The following is a 21127-nucleotide window of genomic DNA, read 5'->3' on the forward strand; positions in this document are numbered from 1 at the left end:
AGCATCCTTCTAAAGAATGAATGGGTCAAGCGGGAAATTAAAGAAGAATTGAAAAAAATCATGGAAACAAATGATAATGAAAATACAACGGTTCAAAATCTGTGGGACACAACAAAGGCAGTCCTGAGAGGAAAATATATAGCGGTACAAACCTTTCTCAAGAAACAAGAAAGGTCTCAGGTACACAACCTAACCCTACACCTAAAGGAGCTGGAGAAAGAACAAGAAAGAAACCCCAAACCCAGCAGGAGAAGAGAAATCATAAAGATCAGAGTAGAAATCAATGAAATAGAAACCAAAAAAACAATAGAACAAATCAATGGAACTAGGAGCTGGTTCTTTGAAAGAATTAATAAAATTGATAAACCCCTGGCCCGACTTATCAAAAAGAAAAGAGAAAGACCCAAATAAATAAAATCATGAATGAAAGCGGAGAGATCACAACTAACACCAAAGAAATACAAACAATTATAAGAACATACTATGAGCAACTCTATGCCAACAAATTTGACAATCTGGAAGAAATGGATGCATTCCTAGAAACATATAAACTACTACAACTGAACCAGGAAGAAATAGAAAGCCTCATAACCAATAAGGAGATTGAAACAGTCATTAAAAATCTCCAAACAAACAAAAGCCCAGGACCAGATGGCTTCCCGGGGGAATTCTACCAAACATTTAAAGAAGAACTAATTCCTATTCTCCTGAAACTGTTCCAAAAAATAGCTATGGAAGGAAAACTTCCAAACTCATTTTATGAGGCCAGCATCACCTTGATCCCAAAACCAGACAAGGATCCCATCAAAAAAGACAGCTATAGACCAATATCCTTGATGAACACAGATGCGAAAATACTCAACAAAATACTAGCCAATAGGATTCAACAGTACATTAAAAGGATTATTCACCACAACCAAGTGGGATTTATTCCAGGGCTGCAAGGTTGGTTCAACATCCGCAAATCAGTCAATGTGATACAACACATCAATAAAAGGAAGAACAAGAACCACATGATACTCTCAATAGATGCTGAAAAAGCATTTGACAAAGTACAGCATCCCTTCCTGATCAAAACTCTTCAAAGTGCAGGGATAGAGGGCACATACCTCAATATCATCAAAGCCATCTATGAAAAACCCACCGCAAATATCATTCTCAATGGAGAAAAACTGAAAGCTTTTCCGCTAAGGTCAGGAACACGGCAGGATGTCCATTATCACCACTGCTATTCAACATAGTACTAGAGGTCCTGGCCTCAGCAATCAGACAACAAAAGGAAATTAAAGGCATCCAAATCGGCAAAGAAGAAGTCAAATTATCACTCTTCGCAGATGATATGATACTCTATGTGGAAAACCCAAAAGACTCCACTCCAAAACTGCTAGAACTTATACAGGAATTCAGTAAAGTGTCAGGATATAAAATCAATGCACAGAAATCAGTTGCATTTCTCTACACCAGCAGCAGGACAGAAGAAAGAGAAATTAAGGAGTCAATCCCATTTACAATTGCACTCAAAACCATAAGATTCCTAGGAATAAACCTAACCAAAGAGATACAGAATCTATACTCAGAAAACTATAAAGTACTCATGAAAGAAATTGAGGAAGACACAAAGAAATGGAAAAATGTTCCATGCTCCTGGATTGGAAGAATAAATATTGTGAAAATGTCTATGCTACCTAAAGCAATCTACACATTTAATGCAATTCCTATCAAAGTACCATCCATCTTTTTCAAAGAAATGGAACAAATAATGCTTAAATTTATATGGAACCAGAAAAGACCTCGAATAGCCAAAGGGATATTGAAAAAGAAAGCCAACGTTGGTGGCATCACAATTCCGGACTTCAAGCTCTATTACAAAGCTGTCATCATCAAGACAGCATGGTACTGGCACAAAAACAGACACATAGATCAATGGAACAGAATAGAGAGCTCAGAAATAGACCCTCAACTCTACGGTCAACTAATCTTCGACAAAGCAGGAAAGAATGTCCAATGGAAAAAAGACAGCCTCTTCAATAAATGGTGTTGGGAAAATTGGACAGCCACATGCAGAAAAATGAAATTGGACCATTTCCTTACACCACACACAAAAATAAACTCAAAATGGATGAAGGACCTCAGTGTGCGAAAGGAATCCATCAAAATCCTTGAGGAGAACACAGGCAGCAACCTCTTCGACCTCAGCTGCAGCAACATCTTCCTAGGAACAACACCAAAGGCAAGGGAAGCAAGGGCAAAAATGAACTATTGGGATTTCATCAAGATCAAAAGCTTTTGCACAGCAAAGGAAACAGTTAACAAAATCAAAAGATAACTGACAGAATGGGAGAAGATATTTGCAAACGACATATCAGATAAAGGACTAGTGTCCAGAATCTATAAAGAACTTAGCAAACTCAACACCCAAATAACAAATAATCCAATCAAGAAATAGGCAGAGGACATGAACAGACATTTCTGCAAAGAAGACATCCAGATGGCCAACAGACACATGAAAAAGTGCTCCATATCACTTGGCATCAGGGAAATACAAATCAAAACCACAATGAGATATCACCTCACACCAGTGAGAATGGCTAAAATCAACAAGTCAGGAAATGACAGATGCTGGCGAGGATGCGGAGAAAGGGGAACCCTCCTACACTGTTGGTGGGAATGCAAGCTGGTTCAGCCACTCTGGAAAACAGCATGGAGGTTCCTCAAAATGTTGAAAATAGAACTGCCCTATGACCCAGCAATTGCACTATTGGGTATTTACCCTAAAGACACAAACGTAGTGATCCAAAGGGGCACGTGCACCCGAATGTTTATAGCAGCAATGTCCACAATAGCCAAACTATGGAAAGAACCTAGATGTCCATCAACAGATGAATGAATCCAGAAGATGTGGTATATATACACAATGGAATACTATGAAGCCATCAAAAGAAATGAAATCTTGCCATTGGCGACAACATGGATGTAACTAGAGCATATCATGCTTAGCGAAATAAGTCAAGCAGAGAAAGACAACTATCATATGATCTCCCTGATATGAGGAAGTGGTGATGCAACATGGGGGCTTAAGTGGGTAGGAGAAGAATAAATGAAACAAGATGGGATGGGAGGGAGGCAAACCAGAAGTGACTCTTAATCTCACAAAACAAACTGAGGGTTGCTGGGGGGAGGGGGTTTGGGAGAAGGGGGTGGGATTATGGACATTGGGGAGGGTATGTGCTTTGGTGAGTGCTGTGAAGTGTGTAAACCTGGTGATTCACAGACCTGTACCCCTGGGGATAAAAATATATGTATATTTAAAAAAAAAAAAAGAAGGGAATCTTTCTGCCCTTCAACAGACGAATGGATAAGGAAATTGTGGTCCATATATACTATGGAGTATTATGCCTCCATCAGAAAGGATGAATATCCAACTTTTGTAGCAACATGGATGGGACTGGAAAAGATTATGCTGAGTGAAATAAGTCAAGCAGAGAGAGTCAATTATCATATGGTTTCACTTACTTGTGGAACATAACAAATATCATGGATTACATGGGGAGTTGGAGAGGAGAAGGGAGTTGGGGGAAATTGGAAGGGGAGGTGAACCATGAGAGACTATGGACTCTGAAAAACAGTCTGAGGGGAATGAAGTGGTGGGTGGGTGGGAGGTTGGAGTACCAGGTGTTGGGTATTATAGAGGGCAGAGATTGCATGGAGCACTGGGTGTGGTGCAAAAATAATGAATACTGTTATGCTGAAAATAAATAAATTATTTTTAAAAAATATAAAGAGGTATGTAATATTAATGGGCAACAACAACACCAAACAACAACAAATGCTTGGCAAGTAATGATTTAGTACAGTGGACAGAGGGCTCCCAATTGTAATTGCATAGAATACGAAATATCTGGGAAGTGCTATGGAAAATGCAGATTCCTGGGATTTGCAGGGCAAGGACAACTTGCACACATATATTAAGTTATTTATTTTTTCCAGTCCTTTTTGAAGGAATACCTGGAACAGTGACTCTACTAATGGAGTCCTAGTAGTGCATTTGAAGACCCAGGTTCTCCTGAGACCTGCCAGGGATAAAGTATGTCTAGGACTTTAATTTTTTTAGAATTTTCCTGAAGAATTTGGAGGCCTGTAAACATTTTTAAAGACAGTGTACATTCTGCTAGCTGGTGTGGTTTGGGAAGGACTTGCTGACTCACTATACCTGAAGAAGTGCTTTTCCAGTTCAGGGAGAAAGATCCTTTGGGTTTAAATCTTCCTAATACTTTCAGTTGGGAGAGGGCTGCTGGGATCATTTGGGGAAGGAGGAGAGTGAAAACACTCCTTGTGTCTCAACAATGAAGTGTTTATTGGTAATTTGTTCATTATGCATTTCTGGAGATAAAAATACTAATTTCTAGGACTACTTCAGAAATTCTGATTGGTTAGATCTTGGGTGTGCCCAACATTTTAATTTTTTATAAGCACCCATGACTATTATCATGCAAGTATTTGAGGATCACACTATTAAACTTTGGCCTATTAGGTGCAAGTTTATAGATTTCCAAAAGGTTTTGAGAAATTTTATTATTAAATGTTATTTTATTATTTTATTTTATTTTATTTTATTTAAAAGATTTTACTTATTTATTTGACAGAGAGAGAGATCACAAGTAGGCAGAGAGGCAGGCAGAGAGAGAGAGAGGGAGGATGAAGCAGGCTCCCTGCTGAGCAGAGAGCCTGATGCGGGACTCGATCCCAGGACCCTGAGATCATGACCTGAGCCGAAGGCAGCGGCTCAACCCACTGAGCCACCCAGGCGCCCTATTATTTTATTTTTAATTGATGTATACTTATCATACAATTTATATTGGTTTCAGCTTTAGAACATAGTGATCCAACAATTATACACTTTACAAAATACTCATCATGATATATGGAGTTACTATCTTCTCCTAAAGTTATTAATATATCATTAACTATATTTTTATACTGTAATTTTCATTCTTGTGATGTATTTATTATATAATCAGGAGTTTGTGCCTCTTAATCCCCTCACATATTTTGCTTATCCTTCTCTCTGACAACTATCAGTTTGTTCTCTGTATTTATGAATCTGTTTCTGTTTGTTTATTTGTTTGTTTTATTTTTCAGATTCCAGATATAAGTGAAATTTTATGGTATTGGTCTTTCTTTGTCTGACTTATTTTACTTAGCAATAATACCCTCTAGATCCATCCATGTTGTTGTGAATAGCAAGATTTCATTATTTTTTATGGCTGAATAGTAATATTTCATTGTCTATATGTACTGCATCTTCTTTATCTATTCATCTATTGATGAATACTTAGGTTGCTTCCATATTTTGACTATTGCAAATAATGCTGCATAATGAATTAAATAATGTACAAGAGTAATGTTTTGTCATGGATACTGAAATACCTTAGATATTGGAAGCAATATGTTGGTGAAACGGAGAAGTCCTCAGGAGTCAAATTAGAGCTGGCATTTGTTTATTATTTTGTAGAATATTTTAATATGGGGATAATAAAATTTCAAAACTTTTGGGTAATTGAGATACCATGGATAATTGTCTCATAGGGTTATTGTGAGGATTAAGTGCATTACTACATGCAAAGCAAATGGAAAAGGGAAATAGCAAGCTGGAAAATACAATTTCCATGAAGATATCATAAGGTTGTGTGGGTGGGTATTATGAACGTGGCAGATGATTTTCAATATGTTCAAACATAAGGACATGTTTTAGAATACAGTTCAAACTACCCTTATTATTTAGTAGATTCTATTCCTACTTATTGTATCTAGCTAGTTGTATGAGCTAGTTAGTCATTCAAATACTTGCAGACAGAAGTAGGAGTTAAGAGGGCTTCTCAGGAAGAAAGAACACAAAAGAGATAGAGTAAGAAAATTTTAATTTTAAATTTTAGATTTTAATGAAACAGATTTTAAATGAAGAATGATAGAATGAAGAAAGCTTGTGATAAAATATTAAACGTCTCCCACTGCTACTCCTCCCATAAAACAAAACAACACAAAACTACATTAAAACATCAGTTCTACACAGAGGAGTTTGAATTTAAACAGTAAAGAACAGCAACAATAAACTCTACAGTAATGGAACCAGGAAAGTATTTCCTATCAGCAATGACCCACACACTAGTGAAATACAGTGGGGATTTTGTGATAAATATTGTGTTAATAACTAGCTTTTACTAATGTTTCCTATGTAATAGGCAGTTTTCTAATTTGCTTTACACATATTAATGCACTACTCCTCACAATAATCCCATGAGACAAGTATCCATGCTATCCCATATTCAGAAGAATAAACTGAACCGCAGACAGGTTAAGTCTCTTGTCCAAGGATAATAATATACGTAGTAAATCAAACCTGACTTTCTGACCGATTTACTTTAAACAAAATTAATCAAAATAGATGCTAGTTTAAATCTCTGAAATGATGCTACTCTCATGAGCCTGCTTCCTGGAAGCTTTTTTGATTGATGATAAAGGAGGTGGTATAAGAGCTAGTTGACAGGCACTGCACCTGCAGTCTTTCTTTTCTTCCATAGTCTAAACAGTGGCAATCCTTTTGAAAGTGAGTTTTGGATAGAAATACTATTCACCTTATATGAATTATAGAAAAAGGTGGTTGAAAGCCACTGATCTATGCAAGAAATAAAGACTATTATAATTAGAAGTTGAAAGAAGATGCATGAGAATAACATCACAGATGTAGAATTCACAGAACTTGCCAAACTCTTGAATGTATTTATGTGGTAGAGGTTTGGAGGATTTTATTGTCCCAGATATATTTATATAAGATGTCTAGGAGAAAAGTGATCTTACTAACAACACAGCTAGAGAAATCTTTGTGGGAAAATTCTAAATTGGAAACAGAGAAATAGAAGTGCTCATTAAAGAAAAAAAAATAGAAATAAAGGTGCAACTCAGGAGTAGAATCTTGGACGAATATCTATATTTACAAGATTAATGCTCCTTAAATCTTTTCTAAAACAATGCCAAGTATAAACGAAGCAGACAAATGGGTGAATGGACACAGGTAGACAGAGAATTCCATGGAGTGATTTATTTAGGGAGTAGATTGAGAAGAGAGAGTTTCAGGTTTAGATGAAACTCTTTGGGATAGTCTACTGCCAGTTAAGAAAAACAAATATTTTAAGGTTTAAACATAAACCACAAAGAGGTCAAGAATGATGAAGGCTGAGAAAACACTGATCTATTTGACTAACAGATAGATGACCAATTTTGAGAAAACACATTGAGTGGTGTGGTGAGAATCAATGCAGATTTCAGGTTATTAAATAAAGAAAGTGTAACAACTGAGTTGTAGAATAGCATGACAATAGAAAAGGAAGTCAGATTAACACAACTGAACATACATCTTCCACTTTTTTTTTTTTTTTTTTTTTTTTTTTTTTAGATTTCATTTATTTACTTGACAGAGAAAGCAAGAGAGCACAAGGAGGCAAAGCAGCAGTGGGAGAGGGAAAAGCAGGCGTGCCACCGAGCAGGGAGCCTGCTGCCGGGCTGGATCCCAGGACCCTGGGACCACACCCGAGCTGAAGGCGGACACCTAAGGACTGAGCCACCCAGGCGCCTCTGCATCTTCCACTCTTATAAAAAAATAAAAATCTCAAAGTTCACCTTCTTTTCTTATATTGAGAATGATACATTCTCAATGCTAAATATAAATTACAATGCTAAATATCAAACTATTACATCCTTTGGTATCTTATTTCCTGAATTACAATAACAAGGAAATCACTAAAAAGCCCGTTAGATACCGATTTAACAATTGTATCTTATTATTTGTAAGTACTTATTAAATATCTCTTCAAAGTTTCTAAGACATATTAAGAGGGTTAATTAAATGATGAACATTGTTTTTCTTGATAAAAATTCTTATTTCTATAGATAAAAGTTCAAATTGTTTTTATAAGTCTGAGGAGAAATAGAATTGTATGCAATGACTGATTATCAAGATTGAGCAAAACAAATATTCATTTTACAGAAATTATCCAATGATTTCTTGATGTTCTTATTTTCTTGATATTCTTATTTCATCAAGAGTATCAAGATGAGCTAAAATCAACAAGTCAGGAAATGACAGATGCTGGCGAGGATGCGGAGAAAGGGGAACCCTCCTACACTGTTGGTGGGAATGCAAGCTGGTTAAGCTACTCTGGAAAACAGCATGGAGGTTCCTCAAAATGTTGAAAATAGAACTGCCCTATGACCCAGCAATTGCACTACTGGGTATTTACCCTAAAGATACAAACGTAGTGATCCAAAGGGGCACGTGCACCCGAATGTTTATAGCAGCAATGTCCACAATAGCCAAACTATGGAAAGAACCTAGATGTCCATCAACAGATGAATGGATCCAGAAGATGTGGTATATATACACAATGGAATACTATGAAGCCATCAAAAGAAATGAAATCTTGACATTTGTGACAACATGGATGGAACTAGAGCGTATCATGCTTAGCAAAATAAGTCAAGCAGAGAAAGACAACTATCATATGATCTCCCTGATATGAGGAAGTGGTGATGCAACATGGGGGCTTAAGTGGGTAGAAGAAGAATCAATGAAACAAGGTGGAATTGGGAGTGAGACAAACCATAAGTGACTCTTAATCTCACAAAGCAAACTGAGGGTTGCTGGGGGGAGGGGGTTTGGGAGAAGGGGGTGTGGTTATGGACATTGGGGAGGGTATGTGCTTTGGTGAGTGCTGTGAAGTGTGTAAACCTGGTGATTCACAGACCTGTACCCCTAGGGATAAGAATGTATGTTTATAAAAAATAAAAAATTTTAAAAAAAAAGAAATCTTAAAAAAAAAAAGAGTATCAAGATGATAAGCTTTCCAGAGGGACATACAGCAAAATAAATAAAAGATTCATAAAAGCCAAATAAGGGCGCCTGAGTGCCTCAGTGGGTTAAAGCCTCTGCCTTCGGCTCAGGTCATGGTCCTGGGGTCCTGGGATAGAGCCTCACATCGGGCTCTCTGCTCAATGGGAGCCTGTTTTCTCTCCTCTCTCTCTCTGCCTGCCTCCCTGCCTACTTGTGATCTCTGTCTGTCAAATAAATAAATAAAACCTTTAAAAAAATGTTAAAAAAGCCAAGTAAGTTTCTATATTCCTACAGATTTTTACATAAAGCCTTAATATTATTTAGTTTCCTTCACATATATAAATATATGGGAGTAGGAGTGCTCTTCTCACAAGCTTTCCAAGTCCCCTAGGAACTATCCTTAAGTCGAAAATTGTGAACAAAAATATCAAGCTACCAAGAAGTGAAGAGAGGTACACCATCAACTCTTGCAAACAGGAATAAGACAGCTCTCACATACTGCTTCAGGAACCACAAATATTCCACAGGACAAGTAAAAGTACTTTTCTCTAGATTTCTGTTTGCTCTTTGTATTAGTTTTCCATGATTGCCTTAACAAAATATTTGGTAGTTTAAAGTTAACACAGTCTTTTAAATTCTAGAGGTCAGAAGTTTATAATCTGAAGATTAAAATTTCATTTGGCCTAAATTAAGGTGGTCCCTCTTGAAGGCTGGATTATCTTCCCTATGGAGGCTCTAGAAAAAATAATTTCCTTGCCTTTTCTGGATTCTTGAGCTGTATTTCTTTTATAGCTCCTGGCCCTTCCAACATCTTCAAAGCACATCTCTCTATTCTCTGCTTCCATCATCACGTTGTCCTCACCGCTTTTGTGCTCAAATCTCCCTTTGTCTCCCTCTTATGAGAACATTGGCAACCACATTTAGGGCTAACACTAATTATCTAGAGTGATCCAGGCTAATCAAGGGTAATATTTCCATATCAAGTTCCTTAATTTAGTCACATCTACAAAGTTCCTTTACCATAAAAGTAACATTTAAAGTTTCTAGGAATTAGAATTAGCCTACCACAGTCTTCAAGGGCATGCCATTTTTTTATCCTTGCATTGCTCATAGGATCTTATTTATTCAGTAGTAAATTAATGGAGCTGTGTATAATTTCCTTGTTGGCTCAATTCTTGTTTTAAAAATAAACCTATTGTCCACACATAAATTCTCACCTGATGACTTTGCCTGTAGCTCATAAAAAAAAAAAAAAAATGTAGATAGGAATGGGTGAAATAAAGACTGAGTACACTTGTTTTGATAAATACTGAGAAATGTATAGAGTTTTTGAATCATCATATTATACCCTGAAATTAATATAACACTGTATTAATTGTACTTCAATAAAAAAAGTCATCAGATTTCCCACCAACAAATAGTAGGTTATCTGTATCTACAGTCTTTTTATTTTTCTTCTCACTGACAAGTGATAAATTTTCTAACAAAGGCCAATCTTTCTGTAAGCACTCTGAATCCATTCCTACTCACTTTCTCAAGTTATTTCTTCAATTATTCTTCCCCCTACTGCATTCTCCAACTCCAAAGATGGGAAAAGGGTCATGGATCAATTCATTTGTTCTTTCCTTCACTCTTCTTTCCTTCCTCCCTTCCTCCATCCATTTCTTCCTCCCTCCCTTTCTTTCTTTAGTTCATTCATTCTTTCTTTCTTCTGTCCCTTTTCTTTCTTCTTTTTTTCTCTTTCTTTCTTTCTTCTCTCTTTCTCTCTTTCTTTCTTCTTTTTCTATTATACTCTTTCTGCCACTGTGGAGCCATTATAGCCCTAGAGGAGGTGGCTGAGAGAATTCTACCTTAGGAAGGAAGGATATCTTATAAGAAAAAATCCCATCTGTACTGAAAGAGAAATGAGTAGCCTGGTCCTGTACATAATGGATAGTAAGAAGATGCTTTGCTATATCTTCTCAAAGACTTAAGCTTGTTATCAGAGTATGGTTATTTTCTTTATCCCTAGTAATGTGTTTAATATCTTATATGATATCAGTAAAAACATTTAGTTAACGTTTGCTTTTATATATTTTCTGTCCTTTAACACTTATAAAGTGTTTAGAACAATGTCTTACATGAGTAGTAACTAACATAAATGTTGATTACACAAAAATAAAATCAGCTAAAAAAATCTTCAAAATTGGACTAGGACACAGATGAGAGGAGAAATAAAAGTATGAAATAGTCATAATTAAGAGAGGATTAGCTAGACCCTGAAGGGAGACTAGAGGCAACAGTGCTGTGGGAGAGGTAGAAATGTTTTGAGGAAGAGATGTGGCAGCTGGAGGAATAAAAATTTGGCAAAAGAAAGATGTGGTTTAAAGGGGAGTGTTCAATAAATTTTACTATGAAAGCTAGAACTTCACTAATTATCCTCCAAACTTTTAGCAAATATTGGTGTTACTCATAAAAGCTTTGTTTGTTTTGGTTTTAATGAAATGATAATATGACACTGGCCTCGGGGGCACTCAGTGAAAACAAGCAGATCTTAGGATGCAAGTTACATTCAGTATTTAGGGTATTATCATCCCTCATAACTATAAGAGAATTATTACTGTATTTGTTTTGTCCTCCATTAAATCCTTAGTACCTCACAAATTATCTAACACATAGTTGGTATGAGATATACATTTGTGAATGTGTGAGGATGACTTCACACAGGGTCAGCAGAGGGAAACTGATCACGTCATTCATGCACTTCAGGTCTAAAGCTTCACCATCTACGTTTTAGACCCCTACTACATGCCAGTTCAAATAATCTTGGCCATATCACTCAACTATTCCTGTAACCAGTTTGTGCAGGAGCAACAAGTTTCACAGAGTTGCAGCTTGAGGACAGCAGTGCAAGTGCAGAGTTAACTGCTTTTGGTGCCACTTTCAGGGACTGGGAGATGAAAGGTCAATGATGTGTCCACCAAGAAGACTGCCCTGAGTGCATTTCATAAGGCTCTGGTCCCGTGGGATCAAGCTCCAGTGGCCTATAGAAGTGGTCATCTCCATAATGCAACTTTCCATTACATTATTTCATGCTTCATGTCCAACCCATCCCTCACTCCTCTGAGGGATACATTCCAATTAACTACCTAAAAGCAAATTTTGTTTCAAGCTTTAGAAAGCTTTAAGAAAAACCTAGCTATGACCATGCATTCTACAATAATACATTTTATAAAGTAAAATTATAGTTGTACTTGAAATACTGTGCCTATGTATATAGCTTCTATTATTTTTAGAAAGGTCTACTTTTTCTTTTTCCAGAGAAGTGTAAAAATGCAATGTTCTTGAAATGATTTTCATAACTAACTGTACGGTCACAGCAGATTAAATGTAATTTTTATATTCAAACCCCTGCAGAAGTGTTTGCCAAGTTTGCAGAAATATCCATTACAATGCCTGTCTCTGCATAGAGAGGTTTGTACAACCCAGCAGGAATTGCAGTTGACCGTGCTACAATAAATGGATCCAACCACAATTGTATTCTATTTTTATTTTCAGACTAAGTGTTTAATTTATGCCACCTACTTGGGAAAATATTCAGGAATATGTCCTTCTTATGAATATACTTCTTATGAATATACTTTTCAATTACTTTCTTTTTGAGGAGAGATCAAATAGTGATATGAAAGTTTTGAATTAAAAATGATTTCAGTCTAATCTGTGCCTCTCTTGGAGTAATATTAAAATTTTCCTATTTTTTACACATTATTCTGGTATGAATTCTATAACCACTCAGAAAGCTCAGTAATTTTTTAATAAAAACTCTTAGATTGCATATAAATGTAAAGTTTGAGAAGCTTAAAAGTTGGTGAGAGTTAACTATACAATCTGTTCCTTTCCGAGGTAGGGGTGGGGGGTATCTAGCTGAATGTGTTGACAGGTCTGTTTTGATATGAGGGCATGGAACTGGTTTTCAGGCTGCAGACACTCAAATGTCAGAATAAGAAGGTTTTATACTGTACATCATTATCATAGTAACTACTTCAACCTTGCATGAAAAGTTCACTTATATTATTAAGAGATCTGTCCTTTGCTCTTTTTGCATGTTGTATAGGGAAGGAGGGGGATTCCAATATTGCATTGAAACAGTTGTTCTTCATACATATTTTAATCCCTCTTTGCTCACTCTTATGCCCCCCTTCAAAACTAACTTTGATTTTAAAGCTTTTCCTAGGCTTCCACTAGGCCCATGGTCCTTGGTCCCTTCTTTATTTAGATCCTTTAAACTTTAAGTTATAATCTTCTCCATCTATTTAATCCTTTAATTCACATCCTTTCTTATTTTCCCAGAAATGTATCAAAATGTCTCATTTGTTAATGTAATACTTTCTCTCCAGCATTCTCATTAAAGATACAGATTTCTTGTAAGGTCTCAGAAAGGGAACAGGCAACAGATACATGTACCAAGTCACCATTCTGAGCTGTACGCTCACATCTTGTTCAAATACTCATTTCCACTGGCTTTCTTGATGCTACACTTCTGTTTTTCCTATGACTTCTCCGACCTCTCATTATCTTTTGTATTTGTAGGATTTTTATTCTTTACTCTTCCAAAGCAAGTTGGATTATGCAAGATTTGTTCTTCAGTTCATGTCTCTTTATATCATACTTTTCTCATGGACTTTCTTTACCAAACTGATGGTTTCATTTACCATTTGTTTTGTGATGACTCATGTTTATATTTCGACAATATTATTAAAACTATTAATTGTATCTGGAATTTTAAGAAAAATCTACATCCAATATTAAAAAAAAAATGAGGGTGCTTAGGTGGTTCAGTGAGTTAAGCATCTGCTTCTGGCTCAGGTCATGATCCCAGGGTCCTGGGATCGAGTCCGCACATCCATCTGGCTCTCCGCTCAGTAGGAAGTGTGCTTCTCCCGCTCCCTCTGCCTGCTGCTCCCTCTGCTTGTGCTCTCTTTCTGTGTCAAATAAATAAATAAAATCTTTGAAAAAAAGAAAACCCACATTCAAAGTGTATCAAAATCTCTGATACACTTTGAATGCGTATCAAAGCCTTGCCTAATTTTCCTTGTTATATTCAAAGTTTCACTTATTAAAAACACATCTAGTATAGCACACACATCTAAGAATAGGTTAAAAACCTGTAGCAATATGATACTGAGTGATAATTACATAATAATAATTTGTAAATAACAATTTACAGTAATAATTTGTAAATTTAATTTTCAGCCCTTCCTTACAGTTATTCCATGGAAAAGTTTAGAACACTTGTAAAAGTGTAACAGTAAAAGTAGCAGACAAAAGGACATAAATGTAGTGTAGAAAGGGTGAAGGAAAAAGTAATTCACAAAGGAAACAATAACCCTAGATCATTCACAGAAAGAAGACATGTGAATTTTCAAACTCCTCTTATAAAATTTTAAATAAAACTGTCACTGAATGATAAAATTGAAATTCAGAAAATTTTTCCCAACTGTTTCTTTTTAATTTAAATACTAACCTTAATATAACAGTTCATTTTACTTTTTATTGGCTTTATTAAGTCTTTCATGTAGTACTGCTCAAATGATTTTTTAAAATACAAATATTCATCAAAGAAAAAAAGCAGTCAACAATGTCAACTGCATCAGTAAATTCAGTTAGTATAAAAAATATTAGTTTAATAGACATAGTACTAGATATATATGAAACAGTGTAATGTACTGTAAAGGCCAAAGGAAAGAGTTAAGAATGGAGGGATTGGTGCTATTAGGTGAAGGGACAGTATAACAATTCTATTGAAATAGTTTGCGAGAAGAAACAGTATGAATCAGATGTAGTTAGATTTAATTTTGTTAGTAGGAAGATGAATGTTGTAACATATAGTTTCTGTGACATGCTGGTGATGGGGCAGTCCAGTTTAAGGAAAGCAGAGATGCTTCTTTGGGAAGTTAGCCATCCACAGAAACTTAATAAGATTGAGAGACACTCCTGAAGGCCCATTTGAATTTGGCAATCATGAATCAATTGTGGGTGTAATTTTGTCGCAGCTCTCAGATTCTCAGGGCAGTCACAGATTAAGGGCATAGTTGAATTCAACTATGTAGAAGTTTTTCCAAACAATAGCAATAGAAGACAGAGGGGCAAGGGAGTTTAAATAACAATAAAAATTATTTTATATTATTCTTGAAATGTTGGACCATGGAAGACAAAAGATAAAGTTAAGGAATACATCTGGGCCTGAGTACTGAACTTTTAAAGTACTAGTGAAACCAGTATCTGTTTTTGGATTCTGATTTATATATGCGCTACTTTCTCTCATGATGGTCAGTGTAATGTTTAGACCAATGTTGTGAAAATAAGACAACCCTTGTCAACCTCAGTCACTATCCAAGTGTACATTCTTACATAAATGGATAGTGTTAATGGAAATATTTATTTGCTAGTCAGCAAATTTTTACAATTTTAGGTAAAGATGTTTTAAATTCTTAAGGAATTACTGAGAAGATGCTCAGAAACATTATGGCAATGGTTTATAGAAAATCACCTAAATTCTAAGCTCTTAACTAGGTAAATTTAAAAAATCATATCTAGTTCCATTTTTCTTTTCACCCTATGGACATTTTCATATAATCTTGATGTTGACACCATATATTCACAGTCATAGCTTTAACTACAGTGAGGGAATACACAATGATGAATTTTAAATATCTTTCTTTAGCCTAGCACTCTTCTATATATATTAGACATATATATCTAAATACTTACCACATATTTCCACATGGATTTCCCAAGAAAACTCCATCTCATTATATTAAAAACTGAATTCCTCACATTTACCAAATCCTCAATCCCTTTCTTTATGTTATCTCTTCTTTTGAAGAGAATCTTCACACAGTTCACAAACTGTGTCAAAACTTCCTCCTAGAGTCTGATATTTAATTAATTATTAAATTTTAGTAATTCTACCTCTTCAATATCCCTCATATTTCCTGCTCTCCAATGCAACTACCAGTGTTTTCATTCTGCACCTCATCATCTCTCAGCTGGCGATTTTCAATAGTTTGAATTGGTTTCCCAATTTCCATTCTTCTTTCCCAGCTATTCCTCCATGGTATTACCTAGCTATGTGACTTTTGGCAGGTCCCTTCATGTCTCTAATATTGGCTTCTTTATCTCTAAACTAGATATTGTATGTGTACTCTTTACCAGATAGGATATATATTATATATGTGTACATGTAGATATGTGTCAAATATATAAAATGAGAAACTGTATAGTCAGCAAAAATCCTGTGATGAAACTCAGTGTAAGGTGCTGCAGCATATATTCTAAAACTAAGCATATAAAAGAGTAATGTTGAAATAGATTATTTTTTAAGCTTGAAAATCAATCAGGATTCTCAAGCTCACTTCTTAATCACTTCATGGATTTTTCATTGCATGACAGAGCAAGCTACATATCATATATCAACTGTTAATACAGCACTTGACTTCTTTAATGCAATGCTTAACTGTAAATGTCTGTAACTACAAATGAGGTGTTTAAATTTGAAGATACTTTAGATAGATGGCAATACCTATAATTATAGAATCATAATTTCTGCATGAATTGCACTTAAAATTTAAGTTTTCAACTGCTTCTATTATTGGAAAAGTACTAATAACAATTATAGCTATACCATGAAGTATTAAAAGCTGAACATTCAGTTTGAAGGTAGCTAACATAAAAAAGTAATGAAAAGTGAACCTATAAAATGCTTGCAATTCATACACATATGTTATATAGAGGCACTAAAGAACAAAGAAAAAACTGAAGGCTTTATTACAATTCATCTTTTCAAAGGCTCCCTCTTTCTTTGGGATTAGGATAATATGGTTAATAGTTCTCAACAAAAAATCATCACTTTCTTATGTCAAAATTTTTATTCTAAGGTATACATAATCTCAGACTAAAAACATAGAATGCTTAAATATGACAATTAAAAAACATTTGTATTAGGCTTACATGTTTAGAAATACATCTTTATTTTTCACAGTTGAGGTGGCTAACCATTTTAATCCAGGCCATGCAACTTACCATCATTACGTAGAGTGAGTGGCGTTGGAGGACTAAGTACTCGAGCATTAGTCACTGTGTTTTTCACCAGACAAATATAGCTGCCAACATCTGATGACTGGACTTTAGAAATATACAGATTGCCTGTCTCCTGGGAAATGAACCGCCGGCTGTCCTCCACCACAAAGGAAGGGAACTCATTAAATACCCAGCTATAGATGATCTCTGAAAATACACAAAATTCATTGTTGAAATATACAGATTATTTTACTAACAGTTAAATCTCAAAGAGCAAATTATTTACTGTGTTAGATGTATTGCAAGGCCATATATATTTGATCCAGATAGCTATATAATTTAGTATTATATGTTCAAATGACTATTGTTCTTAATGATTCTGAGAAGATTTTAAATGTTTCTAAAGGCTGTTTAACATTTATCCATCATCCATCCATCCATCCATCCATTCAATTCCAAAGTGTGTTAAATGTGTGTTGGATGATTGGCACTATGATACTACTGAAATGAAAAAGATGAGAGAGATAGTTTCTCATTCTCAAAGATCAACCTAATGAGAGATTTACCCAAGCCTATCACTCAATATGGAATAAAGAAATGGAGATATGTACTCTTTTGTAAAGAAAGCATTGGAGAGGGGTACTTAAGCAACCATGCTAAGCAATGAAAACTACCTGAAATAAGAGACACCTACGTTACATTCACTTACTCATTTATGCAAAAATATTGGTTGAGAATCACAGTAGATCAGGCATTTTTCTAAGTGGGGGATAAAGAAAGTCTGTGGTCTCATGGAGTTTTCATTTTAGTGGGAAGAAACCAGGAACACACAAGTGTATGTCAAGTGGTGATAAGTGCAATGAAGAAAACTAAAGCATGTTAAGAGAGAAAGTGATAGAGGTGAGAAGAACGTGTGAATTTATGTTTCAAAAGTTCTCTCTGACTAGTGGGTAGAGAAAGACAATGTGAGGACAAAGCAGGCATACAGAGGAGAAGCGGGAGGAATAATGCCCATTAGTCTAAGAGACTATTTTCAAGAAAGCCATGAAAGAAATGATTAGTATTAGAGTGGTGATGGTAGTGACAGTATTGTTTCTGGTAAAAATGTGATTGGGGAGTTGACAGGAATTGCTAAGGGATTCATTATGAAATGTGACAAAAAGAGTACTCAAGTATCTAGGTTTGGGGCCTGATTCACTGAGCAACTAGAAGAATGTATTTGCTTTTACTAAAATGGACAGACTGTAGTCTGTAGCAGTTCTTTGGAGATATGGGTGGAGTAAAATTAGGATTTTAATTTTGGCAAATAAAAATTATTTTTAAAAAAATTTTTAAAGATTTTTATTTATTTATTTGACAGAGAGAGAGATCACAAGTAGGCAGAAAGGCAGGCAGTGAGAGAGGAAGGGAAGTAGGCTGCTGAGCAGAGAGCCAGATGTGGGGCTCAATCCCAGGACCCTGAGATCATGACCTGAGCTGAAGGCAGAGGCTTAACCCACTGTGCCACCCAGGTGCCCCAAATTTTGGCAAATAAAATTTGATATAATATCTGGTATTAGAGAAATTGATAAGGCAAGCGTATATTTGAATAAAGAGGCCAAGAGAAGGTTCATTCACACAAGGATTGGATGGTATGAATGGACAACCGCAAACAGTTTTGTGTTATTGGACTAACAATTTCAAGAAAAGGAGTGGTAAGAGAAGAGGTTGGAGAGATTAGAGGCAAATCCAAATTATTAAACAAAGATTAACATGGTGTGTGTATCTTATATTAAGAAGCTTGTGGTCAATCTTATATGTAATATGGTACCACTGGATGTTTTTCAAGAAAGGGTTGATATAGATACATACATTAATAGGTTATTCTGGTGATTCTGCAAAGTTTGGATTTAATTGCAGGAGAGAACAATAAGATGGTATTGCATACTAAAAGTGAAGGCTGAAGAAATCTGAATCAGAACCATGATCATAAAAATGGGAAGAAAGATGTTGGTCCAAGAAATATATCAGAGGTAAGGCAAAGAATGAGACCAATAATACTAGTCCAGGAATACCCATATCTTCCTTGAGTGACTGGGAAGAGGATGGTACAAGAGGTTCAATGGAAATACACCAAGTCAGACTAGTTTAGGGAGAAAGATTATTGTTTCATTTTCAGCACATTTTTAAGTTGGAAGTCTGCAAAGCAAATCTGGGTAAGACGTTCTAGCAGCTGACGAATATGTGTTTGAAGTCCAGGAAAGGAAATCTGAGGTGAAGTTTAAATTTAAGAATTGTCAGTATATTGGTATAATTGAATCCAATTAAGAAGGTGAGACAAATCAAGAGGGGTGGTTAAAGTGAGGAGATACCCTAGGAAGCACAAACATCTAAATAAATGTAAGAAAGTATTAAATAGGGTAAGAGAGAAGAGACTGCTAGAAAGATTACAAGGAAATAAAGAAAATTCAGTGGTATAGGTGCCAATGGTTTAATCTTTCCATAAGATTAAGTAATGTCAAACAAGGAAAAAGTCCCAATAAAATAAAGGGAAATGTTACTTAAGATTGACATTGGGATATCACTGAATGGCAACTTTAATAAATGAATGGGGATCAAAATCAGACTGCAGTTGAAGATTAGAGGCATTGTGTGTAGGTCGATAGCACTCAAATCTCAGTAAAAAGACAAGACTTATTTGGCCTTGAGAATATGAGGCAAAGATAGCATTTGAAGTGAGGCTAAATACAGACACTGAGAAATAATGTAGGCAGTTTAACAGTCTGGAATGTATTGTCTGTGAACAGAAGACAAAAGGTCATGTTTACTAAGTTATTATGAAGTTTTTTTTATGATTTATTCTACCAGGCAAATTAGGCAAAATTTAAGGGACATTAAATTTTGAGGTGGTCCAACTTCTCTCTCAAGTTAAAGCCTCCACGATTGTCAATCATTTTTCCTGTGCTTAGACATGATCACTGACCTTTTGCTGAGGAAGCTGACTCAGCAGTTCAAGTTATAAACGGATCATATATAAAAATTATATTGGCTGATAGATTTAGGATGAGTCAAGGTAACTGGAAGTGTCAACAATTAAATAGTGACAAGTTATTATATACAAGACACTCCTTAGGATATTACCAGGGACTGGGAAAGGAACTGACTTAAGACTTTACTATGAAAGACACACTTTACATTGTTTTCCAACCCCACCAACCCCATCACCCCACTTCTGTTAGAAGGCAGAATCATGTGAATTAGACCATGGACTTCACAATCACAAAGATCAGAATTTCAGAGACGCCTGTGTGATCTACCGACTATCCATCTTTGGGCAAGTTATTCAACTTTATTAAAATTTTACTCTTCTCATCTATAAAATGGAGGAAATTGTAAGTTAAATGAGGTATTTTGTGTAAGGTTAGTACTACAGAACTAGATGTAGTGAGTTATTATTATTGTTATAATCATCTTCATTATCAAAAGTCTGGGGTTCAAACAGGTAAAGGAAACAGTAGAAAATTAAGACGCATTACATATCAGAGGAAAAATTAAAATTTGTCCAACTCACTCTAAATCTATATTTTATCATTATATTATGCCACTTAAATTATTACATTCTGATTTTTCTGAATCTCTGTTTCACTATCCATAAAATGGGATAGTAAGTTTTACGTTATATGTTGTGCTGAGGACTATGGTAAGCCACTTAAATGAGAGTGTTCAATGTAACTATTCAGTAAGAATAGCTGTTAGGTCAGGATAAATGACCTGGTGTAATGCAGGGTGCGATACAGTGCAGATTCACCTTTAACCTTGTACATTTGGATTTAATTTCTACAAGTGTCAAGAGTTTCACCTATAAAACATAGCTAGAGGCAAAGATCCTGAGAATAACAATAGAATAAAGCTGTCTACCCCACACTTGGTTAATGCTTAGGGAATCAAGACATTTTTAACGATGTCAAGAATATGAAAGAACATTTGTCATGTTTAAAAAAATGAAATTGCTTCAGTACAAAGGTAGGTTGTATTATTACTCTACATTTCAGTTATCTTTGTTGAACAAAACAAAGTAGTAATTCCCCTTTTTTCAAAAAAAATTTATGAGACATGTATTTTCATTAGTTTAATACTTAGAGTCAGAAGCAGCAGAGTTCTGCTTCAACATTATAATATGTCACCAAGACAAGATAAAATTTTATA

At 35.3% G+C, this 21127-nt stretch overlaps 1 protein-coding gene across 1 annotated transcript in view; it reads right to left on the reverse strand.

Moving 5' to 3' along the window:
• Positions 1-21127, reverse strand: part of CNTN5 (contactin 5) — a 1361366-nt gene that overhangs the window by 395382 nt on the left and 944857 nt on the right. The window contains exon 8 of the mRNA XM_059185809.1: positions 16946-17149. Within this exon, the coding sequence (XP_059041792.1) occupies positions 16946-17149 (204 nt within the window). The remainder of the gene's footprint in view (positions 1-16945; positions 17150-21127) is intronic.

Source organism: Mustela lutreola, chromosome 1, assembly GCF_030435805.1.
Source record: "Mustela lutreola isolate mMusLut2 chromosome 1, mMusLut2.pri, whole genome shotgun sequence".
NCBI lineage: Eukaryota > Metazoa > Chordata > Mammalia > Carnivora > Mustelidae > Mustela > Mustela lutreola.